At 46.2% G+C, this 23,387-nt stretch overlaps 1 protein-coding gene and 1 long non-coding RNA gene across 4 annotated transcripts in view; one reads left to right on the top strand and one right to left on the bottom strand.

Moving 5' to 3' along the window:
* LOC309536582 overlaps positions 1-23,387 on the bottom strand; it is a 221,452-nt gene that overhangs the window by 175,650 nt on the left and 22,415 nt on the right. The window lies entirely within an intron of this gene.
* Positions 1,619-23,325, top strand: MIIP (migration and invasion inhibitory protein). 3 transcript variants are annotated; one of them, XM_082230225.1, is made up of 10 exons: positions 1,619-1,838; positions 3,813-3,983; positions 6,884-7,360; positions 10,250-10,352; positions 11,597-11,708; positions 13,088-13,152; positions 14,344-14,473; positions 17,494-17,590; positions 19,148-19,255; positions 22,788-23,325. In XM_082230225.1, the coding sequence occupies exons 2-10, from the start codon at positions 3,828-3,830 to the stop codon at positions 22,926-22,928; spliced, it is 1,389 nt and encodes a 462-aa protein (XP_082086351.1). In that variant the 5' UTR covers positions 1,619-1,838; positions 3,813-3,827; the 3' UTR covers positions 22,929-23,325. The 3 variants fall into 3 exon arrangements, with proteins under 3 accessions (XP_082086351.1, XP_082086353.1, XP_082086352.1); XM_082230227.1 differs by having other exon boundaries at positions 1,625-1,838; positions 22,627-22,931; XM_082230226.1 differs by lacking the exon at positions 1,619-1,838 and adding an exon at positions 1,849-1,890.

The following is a 23,387-nucleotide window of genomic DNA, read 5'->3' as shown; positions in this document are numbered from 1 at the left end:
GAAGCCTGCTTTAGAGGATGTTGAAAAATTGGAGGGGAACTAGTGGGTGATCTAGTGCATATGTACCCTCCAGGTGTTGCTAGACTACAAATTCCCATCATCCCTGATCATTGACACTCTTGGTTGTGGCTGATGGGAGTTGCAGCCTTGATAACGTTTAAGCAAAGTTTCTAACTCTTCGGAAAAGTCTTTGAGACCCTGAACCTTTGTCATCTTGATATTTTTTTCCTGCCAGGCACTCCCCACCCTCTCTGCAGGCAGAGACTTTCAATTTTCCCTCTGCAAGCTTGAGGACTAATAACTTGTGGTTGTTTCTAAACAGTGACTGCATGCATGTAATGACAACAAGGTCGTAGCAATGGAGGAAGAGTAAATTAGGGAAAAGAGAAAGGGAGAAAGCCATATGAGCCATGATTAAGTGGCTTTGCTTCTTCCTGACATGCAAATTATAAAACATCTGGATCAGAAAACATGAAAGATGTTAGATTGTTTTTGTATGCCACAACTGCAGCTAGAATTTGGTTAGCTAAGAATTGGAAATCACAAGGAGTCCCAACAGTGGAGGAATGGCAGATGAAGATAATGGACTTTTCGGAGCTAGCCAACCTGACTTGGGAGAGTCCGCGACCAGAAGGAGGAAGAGTACCAGGAGGAATTGATGAAATTCAAAGACTTTTTAGTTAAATATGTTAAGATAAATTAATTGGAAAAACTTGCAAATATCAGATAGGCTTAGGATTTAAATATGTGATGTTAGAGAATAATATGTTTAAAGTCAAAATGAAAACAGAAAGATGTCAAGTGATTAAGTTAATTTTATGAGAAAATTGGTTTTGGAAAACTGTTAGAAATGATATACACAGAAATTCAGCCGGGGCATTTGAGGAAGTCACTTAACAATGTCACTAAGATTGGATCAAATACAGTTAAGATGTATGTATGTATGTATGTTTGTTTAAAAATTTTGGAAAATCAATTAAATTTTTTTTGGGGGGAAAGAAAACATGAAAGTAAAGAAGCACGTAGACAGGAATGGTGTGTTTACAAATATCCAAAGTTTGAGAAGATGCTTGTTGAAGATTTTATTTGCAGCATAAGAAATGAAATCATCCCACACCATAGAAAAAGAGTACCTTGAGGACTAGTAACTTGCCTTTAAAAATAAAATAAAAGGAGGGCACTAGGTTGGTGGTGCTGTAAGACTTCCCAGCCCCCCTGCTCAGTGCAAGGAACCCACCAGCCCTCTAGGAACATCCCACGCTCTGGGAATTTCACTTTTTTAAGTTTGCAAAACAACATCAGCTGGCATTAAAAAATGAAAATATTCCATCAGCCCTAACCCACTGCTATGTATGCAGTAATATAGGCGGTGCATACGTCCAAATAAATATCCAAATAGGGTTGATAATTATAAGATATCCATGTAGCTGCGGAAGGAGATATTGGGGAGAAATTGGATGTGTGGCAACCCTAACAAAAACACACACACACTGCTGCTCTTGACATTTATATATTAAGACTATTTTGGATTGAAGAGTTGATCTAACAAACATCTCGATAAGAGGGTGTCAATAAAAAGCCTATAAAGGACAGATCTCAAATGGCCATTTCTTTCATACATGGCATGATTTAATTTCTTACACAAATATTGAGGCCCAACGTCATATACCGGCATTGGAGGCGGGAAGAAATGAATGAGAGCCGCCCCTTTAAGAGTGAAAGTAACAGGCGGTTGGTGCAATGCATGCTGGGTTGGGAAGGCGGAACCGGCCAATCAGGAGGCGTTCGGAAGCTTGGCTTTTGCTACATAGTAGGAAACCGACGGGAGAATTGAATAGGTGAGTGAAGCGGCGCGTCCCTTTGATCTGGGGTGGGCGGTTGGAAATAGAGGTGGGGGGGGGAGTCGAAGGCGCTTTAAGACGCGGGTGGGGGGTTTATGGGGCGAGGTGGGGGGTTACCCTGTTTATTTTATTTTTTAAAATATAATTTTTTAATTAAATTTTCTGTTTTACACTTTAAAATACACGTTTAAACATCCTTAAAATATCAATGACTTCCTTTTTTCTCTTTCCATGGTTCATTTTGCATATCATAAATAACTGCATATTTTACAAAAACATTCAGTATTCCATTATTGTATCCATCAAAGCTTAATTACATTGTTAAATTTATCTTAATTTATCTTAACGCTGCCAGCGTTTTCAAGTGCACACAATTTCCCCCCATATATTCAGTAAACGTTTTCCAATCTTCTCTAAACGTATGTTGTTCTTGTTCTCTTATTCTATATGTTAAGTCTGTGCAGCGCAATATGCGGGGGTTACCCAGTTTAGTGGGGTTGGGAGGAAATAAGGGAAAATATACAGGGCTAGATATGTTGTTGGTTTTTTCCTGTGGGGGCTTGGAAGAATTAAATAAAACTATATTGAGAAGTAATGGTTAGTAATTGAAATTAATAAGATTTTGAAACGCAGAAATAAAGTAAATCATCAAACCGTCAATTCCAGCATGCAGGGGAGCCACCTAAATTATATAATTTTGCATCTGAATGATTGGTATTGGTAATCGTATTATAATTTGGCATTGTTATAACGAGGCTATTATTGGATTATTGTAATTGAAAACTAATAAAAATTATAAAAAAGTAATTAGCCTTATAAAAGCCACAAAAAATACAAAAAAATGAGAATTTTTGTAATGCACGCATTTTGTGTGTGTTCACTTTTCTACATGGGCACTATTTCTTGTTTCTTACTCTTTTTGTGCCTTGTCTTACTCTGCGCACTGCGGAGTAACTGCTGAGAATAAATAAATGCAGTGAAATAAATAGTCCAGTTGAAGTTTATTTTTTAGAATTATTGTGTAGGATCTTTTATTCACTTAATAGTTTGAAAAGCATTTGATTCCCCACCGCCTTACAATAAAGCAATGTGTACATTTTATGAAACAAACAAATAAATAACAAATGGTGCTTTAAATCCATGGTTGTGAGTGTGACCTGAGTTCGGATGTACGCCGTAACTAACGATCTCCTTTCTTTGCTCTCAAGCCTCCATATTTTCATAGAATCAGAGGACCGTAGCGTTGGCAGAAACCCAGAGTGCCATCTACTCCAGGCAGTGGCGTAGTGTGGGGGGTGCAGGGGGGGCCCGGCCGCACCGGGCGCAACATCTGGGGGGGGGGCGCTCGCACTCGCAGCTCTCTGCCCCTACCTGGCTCACTCTCTCTCTCTCTCACCGCAGTGCTGGCTGTGCGAATCCGATCCGAGCCGCTGGGTCGCCGCCCACTGTGGAGGGGGGGGTGCCAGGCGTGCGGTGCGGAGAGAGAGCGAGGGACTATCTGGGGGAGGGACAGTGCAGCGGCCACCCAGCGCAGCGCTGAGCGCGGGAGAGAACCACACCAGACCAGACCAGGCAGCAGCAAGAAGAAGCTGGCAGCGGTGGCAGGTTAGGGGTTAGGGGGCGCAAATTACTTGCCTTGCCCCGGGTGCTGACAACCCACGCTACGCCGCTGAGTCCAGGGGTCTGCAGACTTTTTCAGCAGAGGGCCGGTTCACTGTCCCTCAGACCTTGTTGGGGGCCGGACTATATTTTTGGGGGGGGGGGGAATGAACGAATTCCTATGCCCCACAAATAACCCAGAGATGCATTTTAAATAAAAGGACACATTCTACTCATGTAAAAACATGCTGATTCCCGGACTGTCCATGGGCTGGATTTAGAAGGTGATTGGGCTGGATCCGGCCCCCGGGCCTTAGTTTGCCTACCCATGATCTAGTCCCAACCCTCTGCAATGTTGTTCTCTTTTTAAAGCAAGGAGGTGAGAAGATGGACCTGGAGAGCCTGCGAAACTTGAACCAGGATCTCCTGCGGAGGCTGAGGACGAACCAAGAGGAGTTCAGGGAGCGGGTTCGAGTCAAGCTGTTGCCACCATCGCAAAGAGCAACTCCTCAAGGCGCGCGGGTCTCGGACAGCAAGGGCGAGGTGCGTAGGGAGACTGCTGGATCGTGTTTCGTGTTTGCATGTAGGTGTTCCTCAATCCATGGGGCCCTCCAGACATGCATGGGTCACAGCTCCCCAAGGGTGGGACTGAGAGCTGGCTGCTGGGATCTGGAGAGTCTGGAGGCCCATAACATGAGAACTTGTGGACATCCCATGAATGTCCTCGGATGAAGAGTATTATATAAATTCAATGAATGAATAAATAGATCAGAGCGTTGGAAGATTCAGGACAGTTAATCCCATAAAAAGGTAAAGGTACCCCTGCCCGTACAGGCCAGTCTTGACAGACTCTAGGGTTGTGCGCTCATCTCACTGTAGAGGCCGGGGGCCAGTGCTGTCTGGAGACACTTCCGGGTCACGTGGCCAGTGTGACATCGCTGCTCTGGCGAGCCTGCACCAGCGCAGCACACGGAACGCTGTTTACCTTCCTGCTATAAAGCGGTACCTATTTATCTACTTGCACTTTGACGTGCTTTCGAACTGCTAGGTGGGCAGGAGCTGGGACCAAAAGACGGGAGCTCACCCCGCCGCGGGGATTCGAACCGCCGACCATACGATCGGCAAGTCCTAGGCACTGTGGTTTTAGCCACAGCACCACCCACGTCCCATAGATAATCCCATAGGAGACAGTGATTGCCACCAATGTGGGTGTCTTTAAAAGAGGATTAGACAAATTTGTGGAAGGGAAAGTTATTGATCGCTACCACCAGCCACAATACTTGGTGCAGGCCTTTAAAGCCCTAAATGGCCTCGGCCCAGTATACTTGAAGGAGCATCTCCACCCCCATCGTCCAGCCTGGGGCCTTCTGGTGGTTCCCTCCCTGTGAAAAGTGAGATTACAGGGAACCAGGCAGAGGGCCTTCTTGGTGGTGGCACCCGCCCTGTGGAACACCCTTCAGATGTCAAAGAAATAAACAACTACCTGACTTTTAGAAAACATCTGAAGGCAGCCCTGTTTAGGGAAGTTTTTAATTTTTTATTCTGTTTTTAATATTCTGTTGGGAGCCACCTAGAGTGGCTGGGGAGGCCCGGCCAAATGGATAGGGTATAATAATAAATTATTGTTATTATTATTATTAGTAGTAGTAGTAGTATTCCTTATGCTCTTATGGAGGAATCAGATTTCTGCCCCATCCCTAAAGGTAAAGGGACTCCTGACCATTAGGTTCAGTCGTGACCAGCTCTGGGGTTGCGGCGCTCATCTCACTTTATTGGCCGAGGGAGCCGGCGTACAGCTTCCGGGTCATATGGCCAGCATGACTAAGCCGCTTCTGGCGAACCAGAGCAGCGCACAGAAATGCCGTTTACCTTCCCGCCAGAGCGGTACCTATTTATCTACTTGCACTTTGACGTGCTTTCGAACTGCTAGGTTGGCAGGAGCAGGGACCGAGCAACGGGAGCTCACCCCGTTGCGGGGATTCGAACCGCCGACCTTCTGATCAGCAAGTCCTAGGCTATGTGGTTTAACCCACAGTGCCAACCGCGTCCCTGCCCCATCCCTAGAGACTACTAATAGTGATTCCCCCAGTCGATCTTATTCATTCAACTGGGGCCATACGTGGCATAAAGCAGTCCTTAAGGTATCCTGCGCCAAAGTTGTTCAGGGCCAGAAATGTGACAGGAGTGTCCTGAGGAAAGAGATGCGGAGGTGAAAATTGGCTGCCGTTCAGGGTGCAAAACGGCTGCTAAAATTCAGCCTATACCAATTTGCTCCTGTGAGCTGGAAACTGTGAGAGGGGAGAACCCCTTTGCATTTGGATCCTGCTTGCAGGATATCTGTGAGAGCAGGTTGCTGCAGCAGATGGGCTCCTGGCCTGATCCAGAAGTGTCCTTCCTAGGCTCTTTAGTTCTTATAAAATGTTGTGTGTGTGTGTGCGCATGGCATTGGTATCAACTATGCCTGTGTTCTGTCCTCTCCCCCTTGCTTTTCAACATCTACATGCAGTCGCAGGGAGAGATCATCAGGGGGTTTGGGCTGGGTGTTCATCTGAATGCAGATGATACCCAGCTCTACCTCTCTTTCAAATCGGAACCAGTGAAGATCCTGTGTGAGTGTCTGGAGGCGGTTGGAGGATGGATGGCGGCTAACAGATTGAGGTTGAATCCTGACAAGACAGAAGTACTGTTAGGGGGAACAGGAGGCGGGCAGGTGTGGAGGATTCCCTGGTCCTGAATGGGGTAACTGTGCCCCTGAAGGACCAGGTGCGCAGCCTGGGAGTCATTCTGGACTCACAGCTGTCCATGGAGGTGCAGGCTAATTCTGTGTCCAGGGCAGCTGTTTACCAGCTCCATCTGGTACGCAGGCTGAGACCCTACCTGCCCGCAGACTGTCTGGCCAGAGTGGTGCATGCTCTAGTTATCTCCCGCTTGGACTACTGCAATGCTCTCTATGTGGGGCTACCTTTGAAGGGGACCTGGAAACTACAACTAATCCAGAATGTGGCAGCTAGACTGGTGACTGGGAGCGGCTGCCGAGACCATGTAACACCGGTCCTGAAAAACTACATTGGCTCCCGGTACATTTCCGAGCACAATTCAAAGTGTTGGTGCTGACTTTTAAAGCCCTAAATGGCCTCGGTCCAGTATACCTGAAGGAGCGTCTCCACCCCCATCATTCTGCCCGGACACTGAGGTCCAGCTCTGAGGGCCTTCTTGATAGTGGCACCAGCCCTGTGGAACACCCTCCCACCAGATGTCAAAGAGAAGAACAACTACCAAACTTTTAGAAGATATAAGAAGACAGCCCTGTTTAGGGAAGCTTTTAATGTTTAATAGGTTATTGTATTTTAGTGTTTTGTTGGAAGCTGCTCAGAGTGGCTGGGGAAACCCAGCCAGATGGACGGGGTATAAATAATAAATTATTATTATTATTATATTCCCAGAGAGAGAACAGGGATCGTTTTCCCAAAGACGCAGCCGATTCTGCGGTGATTGTGTCTGTGGAAGTGAGTCCCCAGCTGGCACGACGCAACTTTGCCTCCCCCTCGAAACCGGCCGTGCCCCAGGACGAGCGAGAGGTCCGCCACCAAGGGCGCTTGTGTCCCACCACCCGGCAGACCGAAGTGATCCACATTCCATCGGCCGCAGCATCTGCTGGATCGACTCGCAAAACCGCCAGTGGCGGACGCCCAAAAGGACCGATGAAGCCCAGAGTAACCGTGGGGCACACGGAGGCAAAAAGGCGCCCTCCATGTTTGCATGGCTTGCCAGAGACGGACAGGCCACAGGCCAGAGAGGAGGCAGGCCCAGGGCGAGCCAAAGAGGGGAGAGGCAGGGCAACAGTTTCTGTGCGGATGTCGCCAGCCCCGAAACCAATCCTGCTCACCCCCCAAGCCAAGGAATCTAAAGAGAAAGCGAAGGTGGGTGTGTCGCAAGTCTTTACTTAAAGAGTTGGCAGCCGGAGGTTATGGCATCGCTGCAGTGCTGGGGTTTGAACCCCTGATGATTAGCAAGGATGGTTATTGCTGGAAGGAAGGTACTTTTTTTCCTTTTTCCCAATAATTTTTATTAGTTTTCAATTACAAAATATCCAAAACAGACCTCATTAAAGGGTAAAGGGACCCCTGACCATTAGGTCCAGTTGTGGCCGACTCTGGGGTTGCGGCGCTCATCTCGCTTTATTGGCCAAGGGAGCTGGCGTACAGCTTCCGGGTCATGTGGCCAGCATGACTAAGCCGCTTCTGGTGGACCAGAGCAGCCGCCGGAAACGCCGTTCACCTTCCCGCCAGAGCGGTACCTATTTATCTATTTGTACTTTGATGTGCTTTCGAACTGCTAGGTTGGCAGGAGCAGGAATCGAGCAACGGGAACTCACCCCACCACGGGGATTCGAACCGCCGACCTTCTGATCAGCAAGTCCTAGGCTCTGTGGCTTAACCCACAGCGCCACCCGTGTCCCATACAAAATATACAAAACAGACCTCATTATACCAGATCAAATAACAATTAACCAAATAGTCAATTATATAATTGGGGTGACCTCCCACTTGCTGGATTACAGGTTAAGTAATCCCCCCCCCACTTCCAAAGTCTTATTTGTTCCAGTTGTATTCCAGTCTTAATCATAGTCCCTTGTTCCACAGCTGCAATTTCTGTGACTTCCATTTGAATTAACATATTTAGTAATTTATTAATCCACAAGTGAAGACCTATATCCCTTCCTCCTGCGTGTAATAATTATTCATCCATATTTTTTCTTCCCAAAAAGTTCTGTGTTGGTCCAGTCATTCCCTCTCCTCTCAGTTATGATTATTAAAGGTAAAGGGACCCCTGACCATTAGGTCCAGTCATGGCTGACTCTGGGGTTGCGGCGTTCATCTCGCTTTATTGGCCGAGGGAGCCGGCGTACAGCTTCCAGGACTAAGCCACTTCTGGTGAACCAGAGCAGTGCACGGAAACGCCGTTTATCTTCCTGCTGGAGCGGTACCTATTTATCTACTTGCACTTTGACGTGCTTTCGAACTGCTAGGTTGGCAGGAGCAGGGACCGAGCAATGGGAGCTCACTCCGTTGCGGGGATTCGAACCACCGACCTTCTGATCGGCAAGTCCTAGGCTCTGTGGTTTAACCCACAGCGCCCCCCCCCCCGCATCCCAGTTATGATTATCATATACAGATAAATGCTTCAGCCTGGGGAAAAGTTAAGTGAAAACCCACCAGAGCTCTAGCAGGTTTCCGAGTTCCATTTCTTTGTCTGTACAGCTAAAGATGGCGCTCTACCAAAGTCTTGGCGCATCTCCAAAATCCAATATCTCTTACATTCCAAGATAACAACCTTTTCCCCTTCTCATCGAATAGTTGGCTCAGGTACTTTTATCTATGTCTGGTGGGAGTGCGAGAAGGTGAAAGAACATTGGAGGAGAAGGGTGCAGATTATTGCTCAGATTATTGCTCAGTGGAAGAGCACCTGCTTTGCATGCAGAATGTCTCAGGGTCCAGCTCCATGTTGGGCTGGAGAGCCTCTGCCAGCCAGTGTAGGCCAGGATTCTTCATCCTTGTGTTCCTCGATGTCGTTGGACTACAAGTCCCATCATCCACAGTCATCTTTGCCAGCAGGGGATGATGGGAGTTGTAGTCCTACCATATGTGGAAACCAAATATTGAACAGTAGTGTATACAAATGGAAGAGAAATGGTCTAACTCACTGCAAGGCACCTTCCCAGGTGTCTCAATTGCGCTGCAACGGTTTTGCGCACCACATATCCCGGGTTCAATCCCTAATGGCTGGGAATTGTATCCTGCCTTTAACCCTTGAAAGCCACTGCTGCTCAGTGCAGACAGTACCAGGCTTGATAGGCCAGTAGCCGGAACTTAAGATAACATTTTGTGTTACTGGGAAACTTGCTTTGTTTGCTGTAAATATTTTATTAACTGCATGGTAGCGTACCTATGGGACCGCCTCTCCCGGTATGCCCCACGGAGGACCTTAAGGTCCATAAATAGCAACTCCCTAGAGGTCCCGGGCACTAAGGAAGTCAGATTAGCCTCAACCAGAGCCAGGGCCTTTTCAACACTGGTGGAACGCTCTGTCTCATGAGACCAGGGCATAGCTGTCAACCTTCCCTTTTTGGGAGGAAATTCCCTTATTCCGGTGCCGTTTCCCGCTGCTTCCTGCTGCTATCCCAGATTGTTAGATATCCCGTAGACTGTCCCCGGGACGGGTGAGGCTGCTGATCCCTTGTTTTCAAATCTGAAAGTTGACAGCTATGGACCAGGGCCCTGCAGGATCTGATTTCTTTCTGCAGGGTCTGTAAGAAGGAGTTGTTCTGCCTGGCCTTTGGCTTGGAATCAACTTGATCCCCTCCCCCTCTCCCTCTTTTTTTTCTCCTTTGTCCTCCTGTGATGGAACTCCTATTTGGGGACTTCCCTGGCTTTTTTCTGGCCCATGTAGGAGCAGTCTGGATAGTTAGCCTTGGTGAAGATTTGACGTTTTCATCTCCCCAAAAGTTTTTGATTTGAGTTTCCATTGAAATGAGGCTATATTTTACTGTTTTAATGTTGTATTTTAATCTTGTTTTTAAATTTATTTCAATCAATTTGTTTTTATATCGGGTGTTAGCCACCCTGAGCCTGTCTTGGCTGGGGAAGGCGAGGTATAAATTATTATTATTATTATTATTATTATTATTATTATTATTATCCAAACGTGGGCAAATGAAAGGTTTGTGCATGTGGCAGTTGCGATGGCAAAACTCATTGAGTCAGCTCAGTAAAATAACCATCTGCCTACATTTTCTAACCCTGTTGCAGAAGGAATCTGGGCATGTGACGTTCATGTCTGACCCTGAGGAATACGCCATCCCCATAGATGACTGGTCGGTCCGCCCTTTCCTGGGGTACGACTGGATCGCAGGTACGGCGGCTCGATCTATTTTGGAGCCAAGCACAATAAATAAAATGAAAGATTGCGCAGCTAGCCTGATTCATCCTAACTGGGTTTTTGAAAAAGGAAAAAGAGTAGCCCTGGGGTGATTTCCAGAAATTGAGACGGCGGCTTGTGAGAGCTAAATGGAGCCCGCCTGGTCAGAGGCAGTCTACCTGCAATTTTCAGGATATTATTTTGTTTATACCCACGTACAGTGGTACCTCGGGATACATACATTTCAGGTTACAGACTCCGCTAACCCAGAAATAGTACCTTGGGTTAAGAAATTTGCTTCAGGATGAGAACAGAAATTGTGCGGTTGCAGCGGTGTAGCAAAGGGAGGCCCCATTAGCTAAAGTGGTGCTTCAGGTTAAGAACAATTTCAGGTTAAGAACGGACCTCCGGAACGAATTAAGTATATAACCAGAAGTAAAGGTAAAGGACCCTGACCATTAGGTCCAGTCGTGACCGACTCTGGGGTTGCAGCGCTCATCTCACTCTATAGGCTGAGGGAGCCGGCGTACAGCTTCCGGGTTATGTGGCCAGCATGAATAAGCCGCTTCTGGCGAACCAGAGCAGCGCACGGAAACGCCGTTTACCTTCCCGCCAGAGTGGTACCTATTTATCTACTTGTACTTCGACGTGCTTTCCAATTGCTAGGTTGGCAGGAGCAGGGACCGAGCAACGAGAGCTCACTCCGTTGCTGGGATTCGAACCACCAACCTTCTGATCGGCAAGCCCTAGGCTCAGTGGTTTAACCTACAGAGGTACCACTGTATTATTGTATGAAATTGCTGTGGATGCCTTGAAGATCATTTTTGCGGAAGGCAGGAGAGGGAGAGAGATTTATATTTTTATATGTATGAGGGCTGGTAAAGGGTTTTTTTTTCAAGTCCAGGGGCCACATTCCCTTCCAGGCAACTTTCTGGGGGCCACATGCCTGTGGTGGGCAGAGCCAGAAGGAAAAGTGGACAGAACAACACATGTAAATTTTACCTTTGTATGGTAGGCCAGTTTCTAAACACGCACACACTCCTCTCTGTCCGGGCAAACGAGAGTTCACGGACATATTCCAGCCACACAAAAATATATGGGGTGTATATGGAGTAGGACCAGATAGGAGTGTGGCCTGCAGAGAGGTCCGAGGACCAAATGAGAGAAGCCTGAAAGGGCGACATTTGTGCCTTGAGTCTGACCTGGTGGGTTTTGGCTTTTCCTCTTCCCTCCTCCAGGGCTGCTTGACATGGACTCCTCCCTCTCTGAGAAACCCGATCAGTACTTCTCCGAGCTGCAGGAATTCCGGAAGGTGAACCGGGAGGCTTGCATCTACGACCGGGAGCTGCGGTAAGGGGGGCATGGATGATGATATTATCATTATTATTGTTGTTTAGTCGTGTCCAACTCTTCGTGACCCCATGGACCAGAGCACACCAGGCACTCCTGTCTTCCACTGCCTCCTGCAGTTTGGTCAAACCCATGCTGGTAGCTTCGAGAACACTGTCCAACCATCTCGTCCTCTGTTGTCCCCTTCCCCTTGTACCCTCCATCTTTCCCAATATCAGGGTCTTTTCCAGGGAGTCTTCTCTTCTCATGAGGTGGCCAAAGTATTGGAGCCTCAGCTTCAGGATCTGTCCTTCCAGTGAGCACTCAGGGCTGATTTCCTTAAGAATGGAGAGGTTTGATCTTCTTGCACTCCATGGGACTCTCAAGAGTCTCCTCCAGCACCATAATTCAAAAGCATCAATTCTTTTAATTTCGTGGCTGCTATCACCATCTGCAGTGATCATGGAGCCCAAGAAAGTAAAATCTCTCACTGCCTCCATTTCTTCCCCTTCTATTTGCCAGGAGGTGATGTGACCAGTGGCCATGATCTTCGTTTCTTTGATGTTGAGCTTCACACCATATTTTGCGCTCTCCTCTTTTAATGAGGGTAAAAGAGGTCCCATCACCTCCTGGCAAATAGAAGGTTATGAGCTACTTCTGTTGAAATCTACAATTCAATACAATGAATAGTATATATTATTTTTTCAAACATATAGCCGGTTACGTCTTGTGTGTTTAGGGAAGCTTTTAATGTTTAATAGGTTATTGTATTTTAGTGTTTTGTTGGAAGCCACCCACAGTGGCTGGGGAAACCCAGGCAGATTGGTGGGGTATAAATACAGTGGTGCCCCGCAAGACAAATGCCTCGCAAGACGAAAAACTCGCTAGACGAAAGGGTTTTGCGGTTTTTGAGCTGCTTCGCAAGATGAATTTCCCTATGGGCTTGCTTCGCAAGACGAAAATGTCTTGCAAGTTTGTTCCCTTTTTCTTAACACCGTTAATACAGTTGCGACTTGACTTCAAGGAGCAACTCATAGAACGCGGTGTGGTAGCCCTTTTTGAGGTTTTTGGTGATTTTTGAAGCTTTTCCAAAACTTTTTCGACACCGTGCTTCGCAAGACGAAAAATTCGCTAGACGAAAAAACTCGCGGAACGAATTAATTTCGTCTTGTGAGGCACCACTGTATATTATTATTATTATTATTGTTGTTGTTGTTGTTGTTGTTGTTGTTGTTGTTGTTATTATTATTATTATTATTATTATTATTATTATTATATTTATTGAATATGCTTCACATAACCAGAGGCTTGTTCTTGTTTTGCACATGCAACACGACAGCTCAGCCACTGACTTTCAGGGAACAACCGAAAATGACTCTTTAACGTTCCTCTCTCCGCAGATCAGACAGTCTGGGTTCCTCTGCTCACAATCGAGAATCGGACATGGACCCGGGTTCCCATCAGTGTACGGTCAGATTCCATCTTCCCATCTCAGCAGCCCAGCCAATCCTAGAACCTTCATAGAATTGTAGAGCAGGAAAACGACCCCAAAGGTCATCCATCCCGACCCCCACCATGCGGGAACCACAGCTCACCTCTGCTTAAGAACCTCCAACAAAGGAGAGTCCACTACCCTCCGAAATATTCCATTTCACTGTCAAACAGCTCTTACTGTCAGAAAGTTTTTCCCAATGTTTAGCCAGGATCTCTTTTATTGCAGTTTTAATCCATTGGTTCAGATCCAGCCCTCTGAAGTAACAGAAAACAAGCTTGCTTGTGACGGCCCTTTAGATATTTGAAGGCGCCTATTTTATCTCCTCTCAGTTTCCTGTGTTCCACACTAAACATACCCCAGATGCTTCAACCATTCCTCATCCGGCTTGGTTCCTCAGCATCTCCTTGGCCTGTGTGGTTTCATCACGCCACATGGTTTCTGGCTTTAAACCTCAGCAATCCTAAGGACTAGGAACTTGGAACGCTTACTGGGGTGGGGGAACTGCAGAATCCCCACTGGCCCTGTTGAGGAACTTGAATAATAATAATAATAATAATAGTAGTAGTAGTAGTAATAATAATAATAATAATAATAATTTATTATTTATACCCCGCCCATCTGGCTGAGTTTCCCCAGCCACACTGGGTGGCTTCCAATCAAGTGTTAAAAACAATACAGCATCAAATATTAAAAACTTCCCTAAACAGGGCTGCCTTCAGATGTCTTTTAAAGGTAAAATAGCTACTTATTTCCTTCACATCTGAAGGGAGGGTGTTCCACAGGGTGGGTGCCACTACCGAGAAGGCCCTCTGTCTGGTTCCCTATAACCCCACTTCTCGCAATGAGGGAACTGCCAGAAGGCCCTTGGCGCTGGACCTCAGTGTCCAGGCTGAATGATGGGGGTAGAGACGCTCCTTCAGGTATACTGGACCGAGGCCATTTAGGGCTTTAAAGGTCAGCGCCAACACTTTGAATTGTGCTTGGAAACGTACTGGGAGCCAATGCAGATCTCTCAAGACCGGTGTTATGTGGTCTTGGCGGCCGCTCCCAGTCACCAGTCTAGCTGCCGCATTCTGGATTAATTGCAGTTTCCGGGTCACCTTCAAAGGTAGCCCCACGTAGTCCGCATATCCCTTCCTCTACCCGGCTCTCTCTCCACAGGTGTCTTCTGTTACCGGTTGAATAAACGCCTTTTCGCGACGCCTCTGGATTTGGAGTCTGCCTGCCCCATCTGCAAAACCCCCAGAGCCCACCGGCCTCCAGAGACTCTGGTGGAGCCTGCGTTCGTCAGGTGAGTCCGTAAGCGATGGTGAAGACTTACCTGGGAAACTTGCATTTGCTGGCTCAGACCCTTGGTCCAGCTAGCTCAGTATTGTCTACATTGTCCGACAGCAGTGACTTTCCAGGGTTTCAAACGGAGATCTTTCCCAGCCTGGCCTAGACATGGCAGGGATTGAATCCTGGTGACATCGCTGATAGCGGCTTTACAAATACAGTGGTACCTCAGGTTACGTTACCTTCAGGTAATGTAATTTCGAGTTACGAACGCAGCAAACCCAGAAGTGTATACTTCCTGGTTTCGCCGTGCGCACATGCGCAAAAACGCTCTGCACGTGCGCAGAAGCCCTCTATCTCGCCGCGCGTGTGCGCAGAAGTGGTGCCTCCAGATACGGACTATTCGGGGTAATTATGGACCCTCAGGACGAATTGAGTTTGTAACCGGAGGGTCCACTGTAATGTCAGAAATATGACCAGCCTTTTAATACAGTGGTACCTCGGGTTAAGTACTTAATTCATTCTGGAGGTCTGTTCTTAACCTGAAACTGTTCTTAACCTGAAGCACCACTTTAGCTAATGGGGTCTCCCGCTGCCACTGTGCCGCCGCTGCGTGATTTCTGTTCTCATCCTGAATCAAAGTTCTTATCCCAAGGTACTATTTCTGGGTTAGCGGAGTCTGTAACCTGAAGCGTCTGTAACCTGAAGCATCTGTAACCCAAGGTACCACTGTACAGACCCTAAGGACGAATTGAGTTCATATCCGGAGGGTCCACTGTAATGTCCGAAATAGTACCAGCCTTTTAATATGTACTTTATTCAGATCACTGCATAGTCACTTGAGAACCTGAAATAGGGGTGGGGAGTGGAAGAAACAGCTCTTCCTTGGCCTCTGCCCATTTCCTCCACCTGGTCACCTGGGGCGATTTCTCCAGTCGCCACAGGCGATCACATGATTGTGGGTTCCCCTCTGCAGTTCTGAACTGCTCAGTACTCCTGTTCACTCCATAGAGCGGTGGGTCCCCAGATGTTGTTGGACTACAACTCCCATCATCCCTGAGCTAGCTAGGGGTGATGGGAGTTGTAGTTCAGCAAAATCTGGGGACCCACAGGTGGAGAAAGGCTGCTCTAGAGTCTCACTTCATTGTAGAGGTTTTTTCCAAAAGGAGTTATGTCACCTTTGCTGAGGGCGAACTAATCTCTTGTTTTATATATATACAATTTTTATTTTCCATTTTAACAATCCAATCAGATCACATTAAATATTCCAAATTATACAGATACATATCATATAGTCCAAATATTTTGCCAAATTATAAATTTTTGTTGGGGCTTCCCATGCTTTAAGTTCAGTGGGGTCCAATCATCTTATGTTTCTACTGCCTTGAGTTTCCAATAGTTCCATCTTTTAATCTTCCTGTTGTTATCCTTCCTTCTTTCATGGCCTCTGAGTTGTTTCCACAGGCGAGTTGAAGTAAGCAATAATCTGCTTCTGTGTGAAATTTGTATGACTCTCCTTTACAGCTGGTATATCTATTATTTGCAGTATATCCTCACACGCTGGTGTTTATGCCGAATCCATCCAAAAGTCCTTCTCTGGTGGCAGATGCCATCTTCTCTCAGTTCCGATGAAATAAAATCTAGGCGTCTGCTCATTAATTTTCTCAGACAGGTTGCATCAAACATTAGTCTTTCCAGGTGAGGTTTGCCAAATCGGATTTGAAGTACAGATATAATAACAAATTAAGAGCTCGCCTCCCCCATGACTATTTATCTCTGCAACTCGGTCTATCCTATAATGGCGGATAAATAGTAAATAGTGAGTCACATCACCCTTCTGGAGAGTCTTTTATCTTCTAAAGGCGAACTAATCTCAGAGGCCTTTCTGCTCAGGGCTGGTATGTGTTCTCACAGAGCTTCCTGGCTCTTCTGGTCCTGTGTGGTGTAGTGGTTAAGAGCGGTAGACCCGTAATCTGGTGAACCGGGTTCGATTCCCCGCTCCTCCACATGCAGCTGCTGGGTGACCTTGGGCTAGTCACACTTCTTTGAAGTCTCTCAGCCCCACTCACCTCACAGAGTGTTTCATAGAATCATAGAGTTGGAAGAGACCACAAGGGCCATCGAGTCCAACCCCCTGCCAAGCAGGAAACACCATCAGAGCACTCCTGACATATGGTTGTCAAGCCTCTGCTTAAAGACCTCCAAAATAGGAGACTCCACCACACTCCTTGGCAGCAAATTCCACTGTCGAACAGCTCTTACTGTCAGGAAGTTCTTCCTAATGTTTAGGTGGAATCTTCTTTCTTGTAGTTTGGATCCATTGCTCCGTGTCCGCTTCTCTGGAGCAGCAGAAAACAACCTTTCTCCCTCCTCTATGTGACATCCTTTTATATATTTGAACATGGCTATCATATCACCCCTTAACCTCCTCTTCTCCAGGCTAAACATGCCCAGCTCCCTTAGCCGTTCCTCATAAGGCATCGTTTCCAGGCCTTTGGCCATTTTGGTTGCCCTCCTCTGGACACGTTCCAGTTTGTCAGTGTCCTTCTTGAACTGTGGTGCCCAGAACTGGACACAGTACTCCAGGTGAAGTCTGACCAGAGCAGAATACAGTGGCACTATTACTTCCCTTGATCTAGATGCTATACTCCTATTGATGTGGCCCAGAATTGCATTGGCTGTTTTAGCTGCCGCGTCACACTGTTGGCTCATGTCAAGTTTGTGGTTATTATGTTTGTTGTGGGAGAGGAAGGGAAAGGAGAATGTTAGCCGCTTTGAGACTCCTTAAAGGGAGTGAAAGGTGGGATATCAAATCCAAACTCTTCTTCTTCTTCTGTTTGGGATGCTTTCTATGTTTGACCTCCACTGCCAAAGGCAGCCATGCATCTGAATCCCAGCTGCTGGAAACCACAGGAAGGGAGAAGGTTATTGTGCCCTGGTCCTCCTTGCAGGTTTTCCATTGAGGCATCTGGTCCCATTGGGCCCCCATTGGCTTCATCCAGCAGCACTCTTCCTACATCTTTATGTTTCCCGCAGGGTCAGCATCCCAAGATCCACTTTGCTCCCTGCCTACAAGCACAAGATCCACCGCAGGAAAAGCTACGAGCCTGCAGACAACCTGGCGTTGCCCTCGGTGAGTTTCTGGTTTGGGGAAGCCCGGTTCTTGCCGTGTGACCGGGAGCGGGGGGGACACAACTTTCCCATCGCTGGCGTCTCCTCCCTTCTCCCTTTCCTTTTTTTTTTTAAAAAAATGATATTTATTGAAAAAAGATTTTTTTAAAAATTACAAAGAAAAAAAGACAAAATTACAAAAAAAGACAAAAACAGAAAAAGAAAAAAGAAAACCATCCTTTTCAGATTCTCCACTTTCATTACCTTCTTTCCATGACCTCCTCCTCCTCCCATCTCTTGTATCTTGATTAATAATTGTCACAGCAAATCCTTTCCATAATTCATAATATTCTGTCATTACATTACCTTACTCTACATTACCTTACTCTATTTTCATCTTATCTTATATAAAACCTTAAAACTTAAAACTTAAATCTTATTTTTACCAGCTTCTCATAACCATTACCTTTTTACCTAATTCTTTAAACATTTTTACAAGAGCCAAGTAGTTTCATTTCAACATTTTTCCAACGTTCATAAAACATTTCTCCCTTCTCCCTTTCCCTGGCAGAGCGAAGAACGTAGTTAAGAGTGGTGCATGCTCTAGTTATCTCCCGCTTGGACTACTGCAATGCACTTTACAAGATTGAATGTCTTGCCCTCGGCTGTGCTTGAGGGACGATTCCAACAGATTCCACACAAAAAACACTTATGTCCCTGTGGAGATGGCAGTACTGAATTGGTGGCGCATGCCCTTCTGGCTTGCACTCTTTATAAAGACTTGAGGAATGAGATTATCACCCCTCTATTATTGTTCATTCCGGGTTGCCCAACCACTGCCACAGTGTCCTTTCTCTTAGCAGATCAGGATGAGCAGGTGACAGCAAAGGTTTTTAGCTGAGGCAATCGGAATAAGATCCACTATTTGACTATTGATTCAAAACCTCAAAATGTATTTTATATACAGTGGTAAAGGTAAAGGGACCCCTGACCATTAGGTTCAGTCTGGCCAACTTTGACGTGCTTTTGAACTGCTAGGTTGGCAGGAGTAGGGACCGAGCAACGGGAGCTCACCCCATCACAGGGATTTGAACCGCCGACCTTCTATCGGCAAGCCTTAGGCTCTGTGGTTTAACCCTCAGCGCCACCCGCGTCCCTTTATATACAGTGTTACCTCAGGTTAAGTACTTAATTCGTTCCGGAGGTCTGTTCTTAACCTGAAACTGTTCTTAACCTGAAGCACCACTTTAGCTAATGGGGCCTCCTGCTGCCGCTGTGCTGCCACTGCACGATTTCTGTTCTCACCCTGAAGCAAAGTTCTTAACCCAAGGTAATACTTCTGGGTTAGCGGAGTCTGTAACCTGAAGCGTATGTAACCTGAAGCGCCTGTAACCCGAGGTACCACTGTAATAGACTTTTTATTTCTATTCTTTGTATATCATATTGTTGTTTTATTGCTATGGCCGATGGCTGATGCAAAGAAAGATTCATTCATTCATTCAAACAGCCCAAGCCTTTGGGGCTGCAGTTAATACCTGACATGAGACACTTTCCCCTTCTGTATGACCCCCCCCCCCAGCACTGTTTGGCCGGTTGGGAGAACCCTGTTCAAGCTTTCAGCCCCACTCTGAGCAGCCTCGACCTTCACTCATCCCTCGGGGATGCGCCGCCTGGCCGTACGAATCGGGTAAGGATGCTAAACAGCATTGTGCTAAAATATTTAGGGTTTCATACCTTACAGCAGAATTCAGTCTGCATTACCACAGACACGGACTGCGGGATTCTCGAGTTCAGTTTCTTGGTTCTGAGTTCCAGCTTTTCCCCGTCCTGATTCTTGATATTTTTCTTGAAGGGTTTTTAAATTTAATTTTGTAATGTGCATAAAACAGACAGAACGCTTAGAAAATTAAAAGGTGAAGAACAAAACTGTAAAAAGAGGCACGTAAAATGAGCAGAGTTGCATCTAAGTTAAAATTACAGGGTTCCAGTAAGAGGCTATCACTGCTGTCAGTTTATCTAGTTCCAGAATTGCCAGGCTTGTGTATGGAGGTCCCAGTCCTTGTCAAAATCTCAAATTATGCATAATTTTCTCCATTATAGCTGTATTCCATAGTGAGGGTACCATGTATCCTGCATAAGTTTTGGGGTTGTTTTCCACTGACTTGCAATGACTGTAATTCTTGATTATTCATTTTATTTCATAAGATTTACATATCACTTGGTTGTTAAAAGCAAAACGAAACCTCACAGCGGTTTACACGGAGAATAGAACAATAATAATATTATCGGTAAAAGCAGCTCTTTAAAAACAATCCAAGTAATAAAATCGGAAATAAACAAGAAACGGGTTAAAACTTACATCAGCCTTTTACATGTCAGCTTATCTGAATGAAAACCTTGATTCAGAAAAATATTGTAGAGAAAGGAGAATTCCTGGATGGAAAGATTCAAATTTGGGGCAAGTACTCTTTGGTGAGAGATCCATAGCAGAGATTTAAAGTTACAAACTAAAGCTGTTAGAGCTTTAAAATGTCCCCATAAAAAGTTTCTTTCCAAAGTTTCCCTGTTCCCCGGCATAGGAAAAGACCACATGTTAGTGAGTTTAAAAAATGGTTTACTTCCAAACTATCTGAAGGTCAGATTCATCTGCTTCAGAAAGGCAGTAAAACTAGGCTTAGTAACAAAGTGGTAAAGGTTTCTAGATTATTGGCAAAGGAATGCAAGGGTGGCTTGTGATAGCCATGCGGTCTGAGGTGGAGCAACCTTCACAGACTGAGCTTCTCAGGTAGACTGCGGAGGAACAATAGGCTTTATTGCCTAGTTCCTCACAAGGTGAGGGGGACATAGCTAAGCCTGTCAGGACAGCTTACTCTATGTCTATAAAATGTACCAGAGCAATAAGCTACAGAGACAATGGGAGCCCAATGGTATTACTTAGGTAAAGGTAAAGGAACCCCTGACCATTAGGTCCAGCTGTGGCCGACTCTGGGGTTGCGGCGCTCATCTTGCTCTATAGGCCGAGGGAGCCGGTCGGTGTACAGCTTCCAGGTCATGTGGCCAGCATGACTAAGCCGCTTGTGGCAAACCAGAGCAGCGCACGGAAACGCCGTTTACCTTCCCGCCTGTTTATCTACTTGCACTTTGACGTGCTTTCGAACTGCTAGGTTGGCAGGAGCAGGGACCAAGCAGCGGGAGCTCACCCCATCGTGGGGATTCGAACCGCCGACCTTCTGATTGGCAAGTCCAAACTCTGTGGTTTAACCCACAGCGCCACCCTTATGGTAATACTTAGGACCTTGTAATTCTGAACTGTTATTGTTTATTTTGATAGGGATATTCATCCTGCTCTGTCTGGTCCTAGATGCCCCTTTTATTACTGGTGTTGGTTATATTTATCTATTACATTCCATTAAAAAGAAAATACCATAGTGGCCTGAATATAAGCTGCACCTTTCCCCCCCAAAATCCAACCGTGAAAAGTTAAAGTGCGGCTTAAATTTGCGACCTTACAAAAATTGGCTTTTGCGATATCTGAAACAGGCATACAGTAAAACAGAATGGGTGTGAGTGCCTGCGGAATTTTAAGGGAGTGGCTAATATTCGGGTATTGTCTTTTTTTCCTCCCCCCCCCCCATGAATTTTAAAGGTGGCTTATATTCAGGTGAGGCTTCTATTTGGGCCAATACGGTAATTAAAGTTGGGGTTTTTAAAGTACTCTTAAAACTACAGTATTACCCTGTAGGAGGGGACTCTTGTACTTAAGGTGGATGCATGTTCAAAAAGCTGCGTGGTTTTTTTGCTTCAAAACAACTGGGTTTTTTTTCTTCATATGCAAACGTAGGAAGATTTGGTCTGCTGGAAAGGGTTGTGACTTGGTGGTAAAGTCCCTGTTTTGCATGCGAAAGGTCGCAGGTTCAATTCCAGGCTTCTCCAGGTGGTGGTGGGGAACAACCCTAGAGAGCCATTTCCAAGTCAGCACAGATGTTATTTGTTTTTTAATCGCTTCCTAAGAAGCGGCTTAGTCATGCTGGCCACATGACCCGGAAGCTGTACGCCGGCTCCCTCGGCCAGTAAAGTGAGATGAGTGCCGCAACCCCAGAGTGGGTCACGACTGGACCTAATGGTCAGGGGGCCCTTTACCTTTTTCTTAGGATCATAATGAGAGCCAGTGTCGGACATACCCTCCAACACTCCTCCGGTGAAAATAGGGATGTCCTATTCCATCATCAGGGACGCGGGTGGCGCTGTGGGTTAAACCACAGAGCCTAGGACTTGCCAATCAGAAGGTTGGCAGTTCGAATCCCCATGACGGGGTGCGCTCCTTTTTCTCAGTCCCTGCTCCTGCCAACCTAGCAGTTCGAAAGAACCTCAAAGTGCAAGCAGATAAATAGGTACCGCTCTGGCGGGAAGGTAAACGGCGTTTCCGTGCGCTGCTCTGGTTCGCCAGAAGTGGCTTAGTCATGCTGGCCACATGACCCGGAAGCTGTACGCCGGCTCCCTCGGCCAGTAAAGTGAGATGAGCGCCGCAACCCCAGAGTCGGTCACAACTGGACCTAATGTTCAGGGGTCCCTTTATAAAGCATCCCAATGCAATTTTACAATATATTGAGAAAACACACACACACATCAATCATAAGCCGTTGCAAAGATGAAAACAATTTCAAATCCAGTACAAATGCCAATTGGCATTTTAAAAAATCTCTGCTGAGGAGGCTTGTCAAAAAAGAAAACTGCTGAGCTCGCTGGATCGAAAAAGTCAATAAAATTTGGCTCCCTGTATTCCTGCAATTGGTTGGAAATGAACCAGCGATCTGGTTTAAGATTTCTTGCTTCGCTAATAAATCAAAACTGGGTCTCTGTGCAAGATCTGGGAAGGGCCTTAGCTCAGAACACCTTAGTATGCGGAAGATCCTGGATTCAGTTCCATCTATGGTTGGGAGAGATTTCCTGTCTGAAACCCTGGAGAGAGTATCTGCCAGTCAGTGCAGGCAATCCTGAGCTAGATGGGCCCCAATGTCTGACTCAGTATAAGGCAACTTTCTATGTATTTCTGTTTAGATCGTTCGGAATCTTGAGGACTAGAGTCTTGACTTTAGGAGCCTCGAAGACCACAACTCAGCAGCAGATCCACCAACGATTTTTAAGATAGTGCAGGCCTATACGGGTTTGCTGCACCCCTTCTTTTTTTAACCCTTACACACAAAAAATCTGGCTTCCAGATCTCTGCCTCCAGAGTGTCAGGAGGAAACAGGACCGACGAACTCCTGGGCCTCTCCCGCGTGGCGGAATTTGAACTCTGCAACCTCTCCTGGCGGTGGAAGCGTCACAAGCCGTCATGCCGCAAAGCCACGTCTAATTAAAAGAGCTCGCCAAATCGAACTTCCCACTTTTGGTCCTCGATGGGGAATGAGGAGGAAATGTGTGTGTTTACGGATCAGGGCCTCCTCCTTTGTGAGGTTGCTTGCTAGCCTGTTTCATCAGGACGCTTTGAGACATTTGAGAAATTGCAGGACTGGTTTGCCTTCCTTGTTATCTCTGGTCCACGTGCCCTTTCACAACTCCTGAAATGATAAAAGCACAGTTTGAAATCAAAAGATTAAAAAGTGTCGTTTTTTTTTAAAAAAAAAAAAACCAAGGATGGTAAAAGTTAAGGACATTTAGAGAAACACTAATTTGGTGAAGGAAAAGATGTGTCTCTGTGTGTGTCTCTTAATTGTCTTGTTTTTTTTTAAAGTAAATAAATATAGTTTTGACTTTATTATTATTATCATCAACATCATCATCAACATCATCATCCAGCCTTTCCCCCAAGGTGACTT

The sequence above is a fragment of the Podarcis vaucheri genome (genome assembly GCF_965113315.1).
Source record: "Podarcis vaucheri genome assembly, chromosome: 7".
Taxonomy (NCBI): domain Eukaryota; kingdom Metazoa; phylum Chordata; class Lepidosauria; order Squamata; family Lacertidae; genus Podarcis; species Podarcis vaucheri.
Note: the sequence above shows the minus strand (reverse complement) of the source record. Positions and strands in the feature narration are given on the sequence as shown.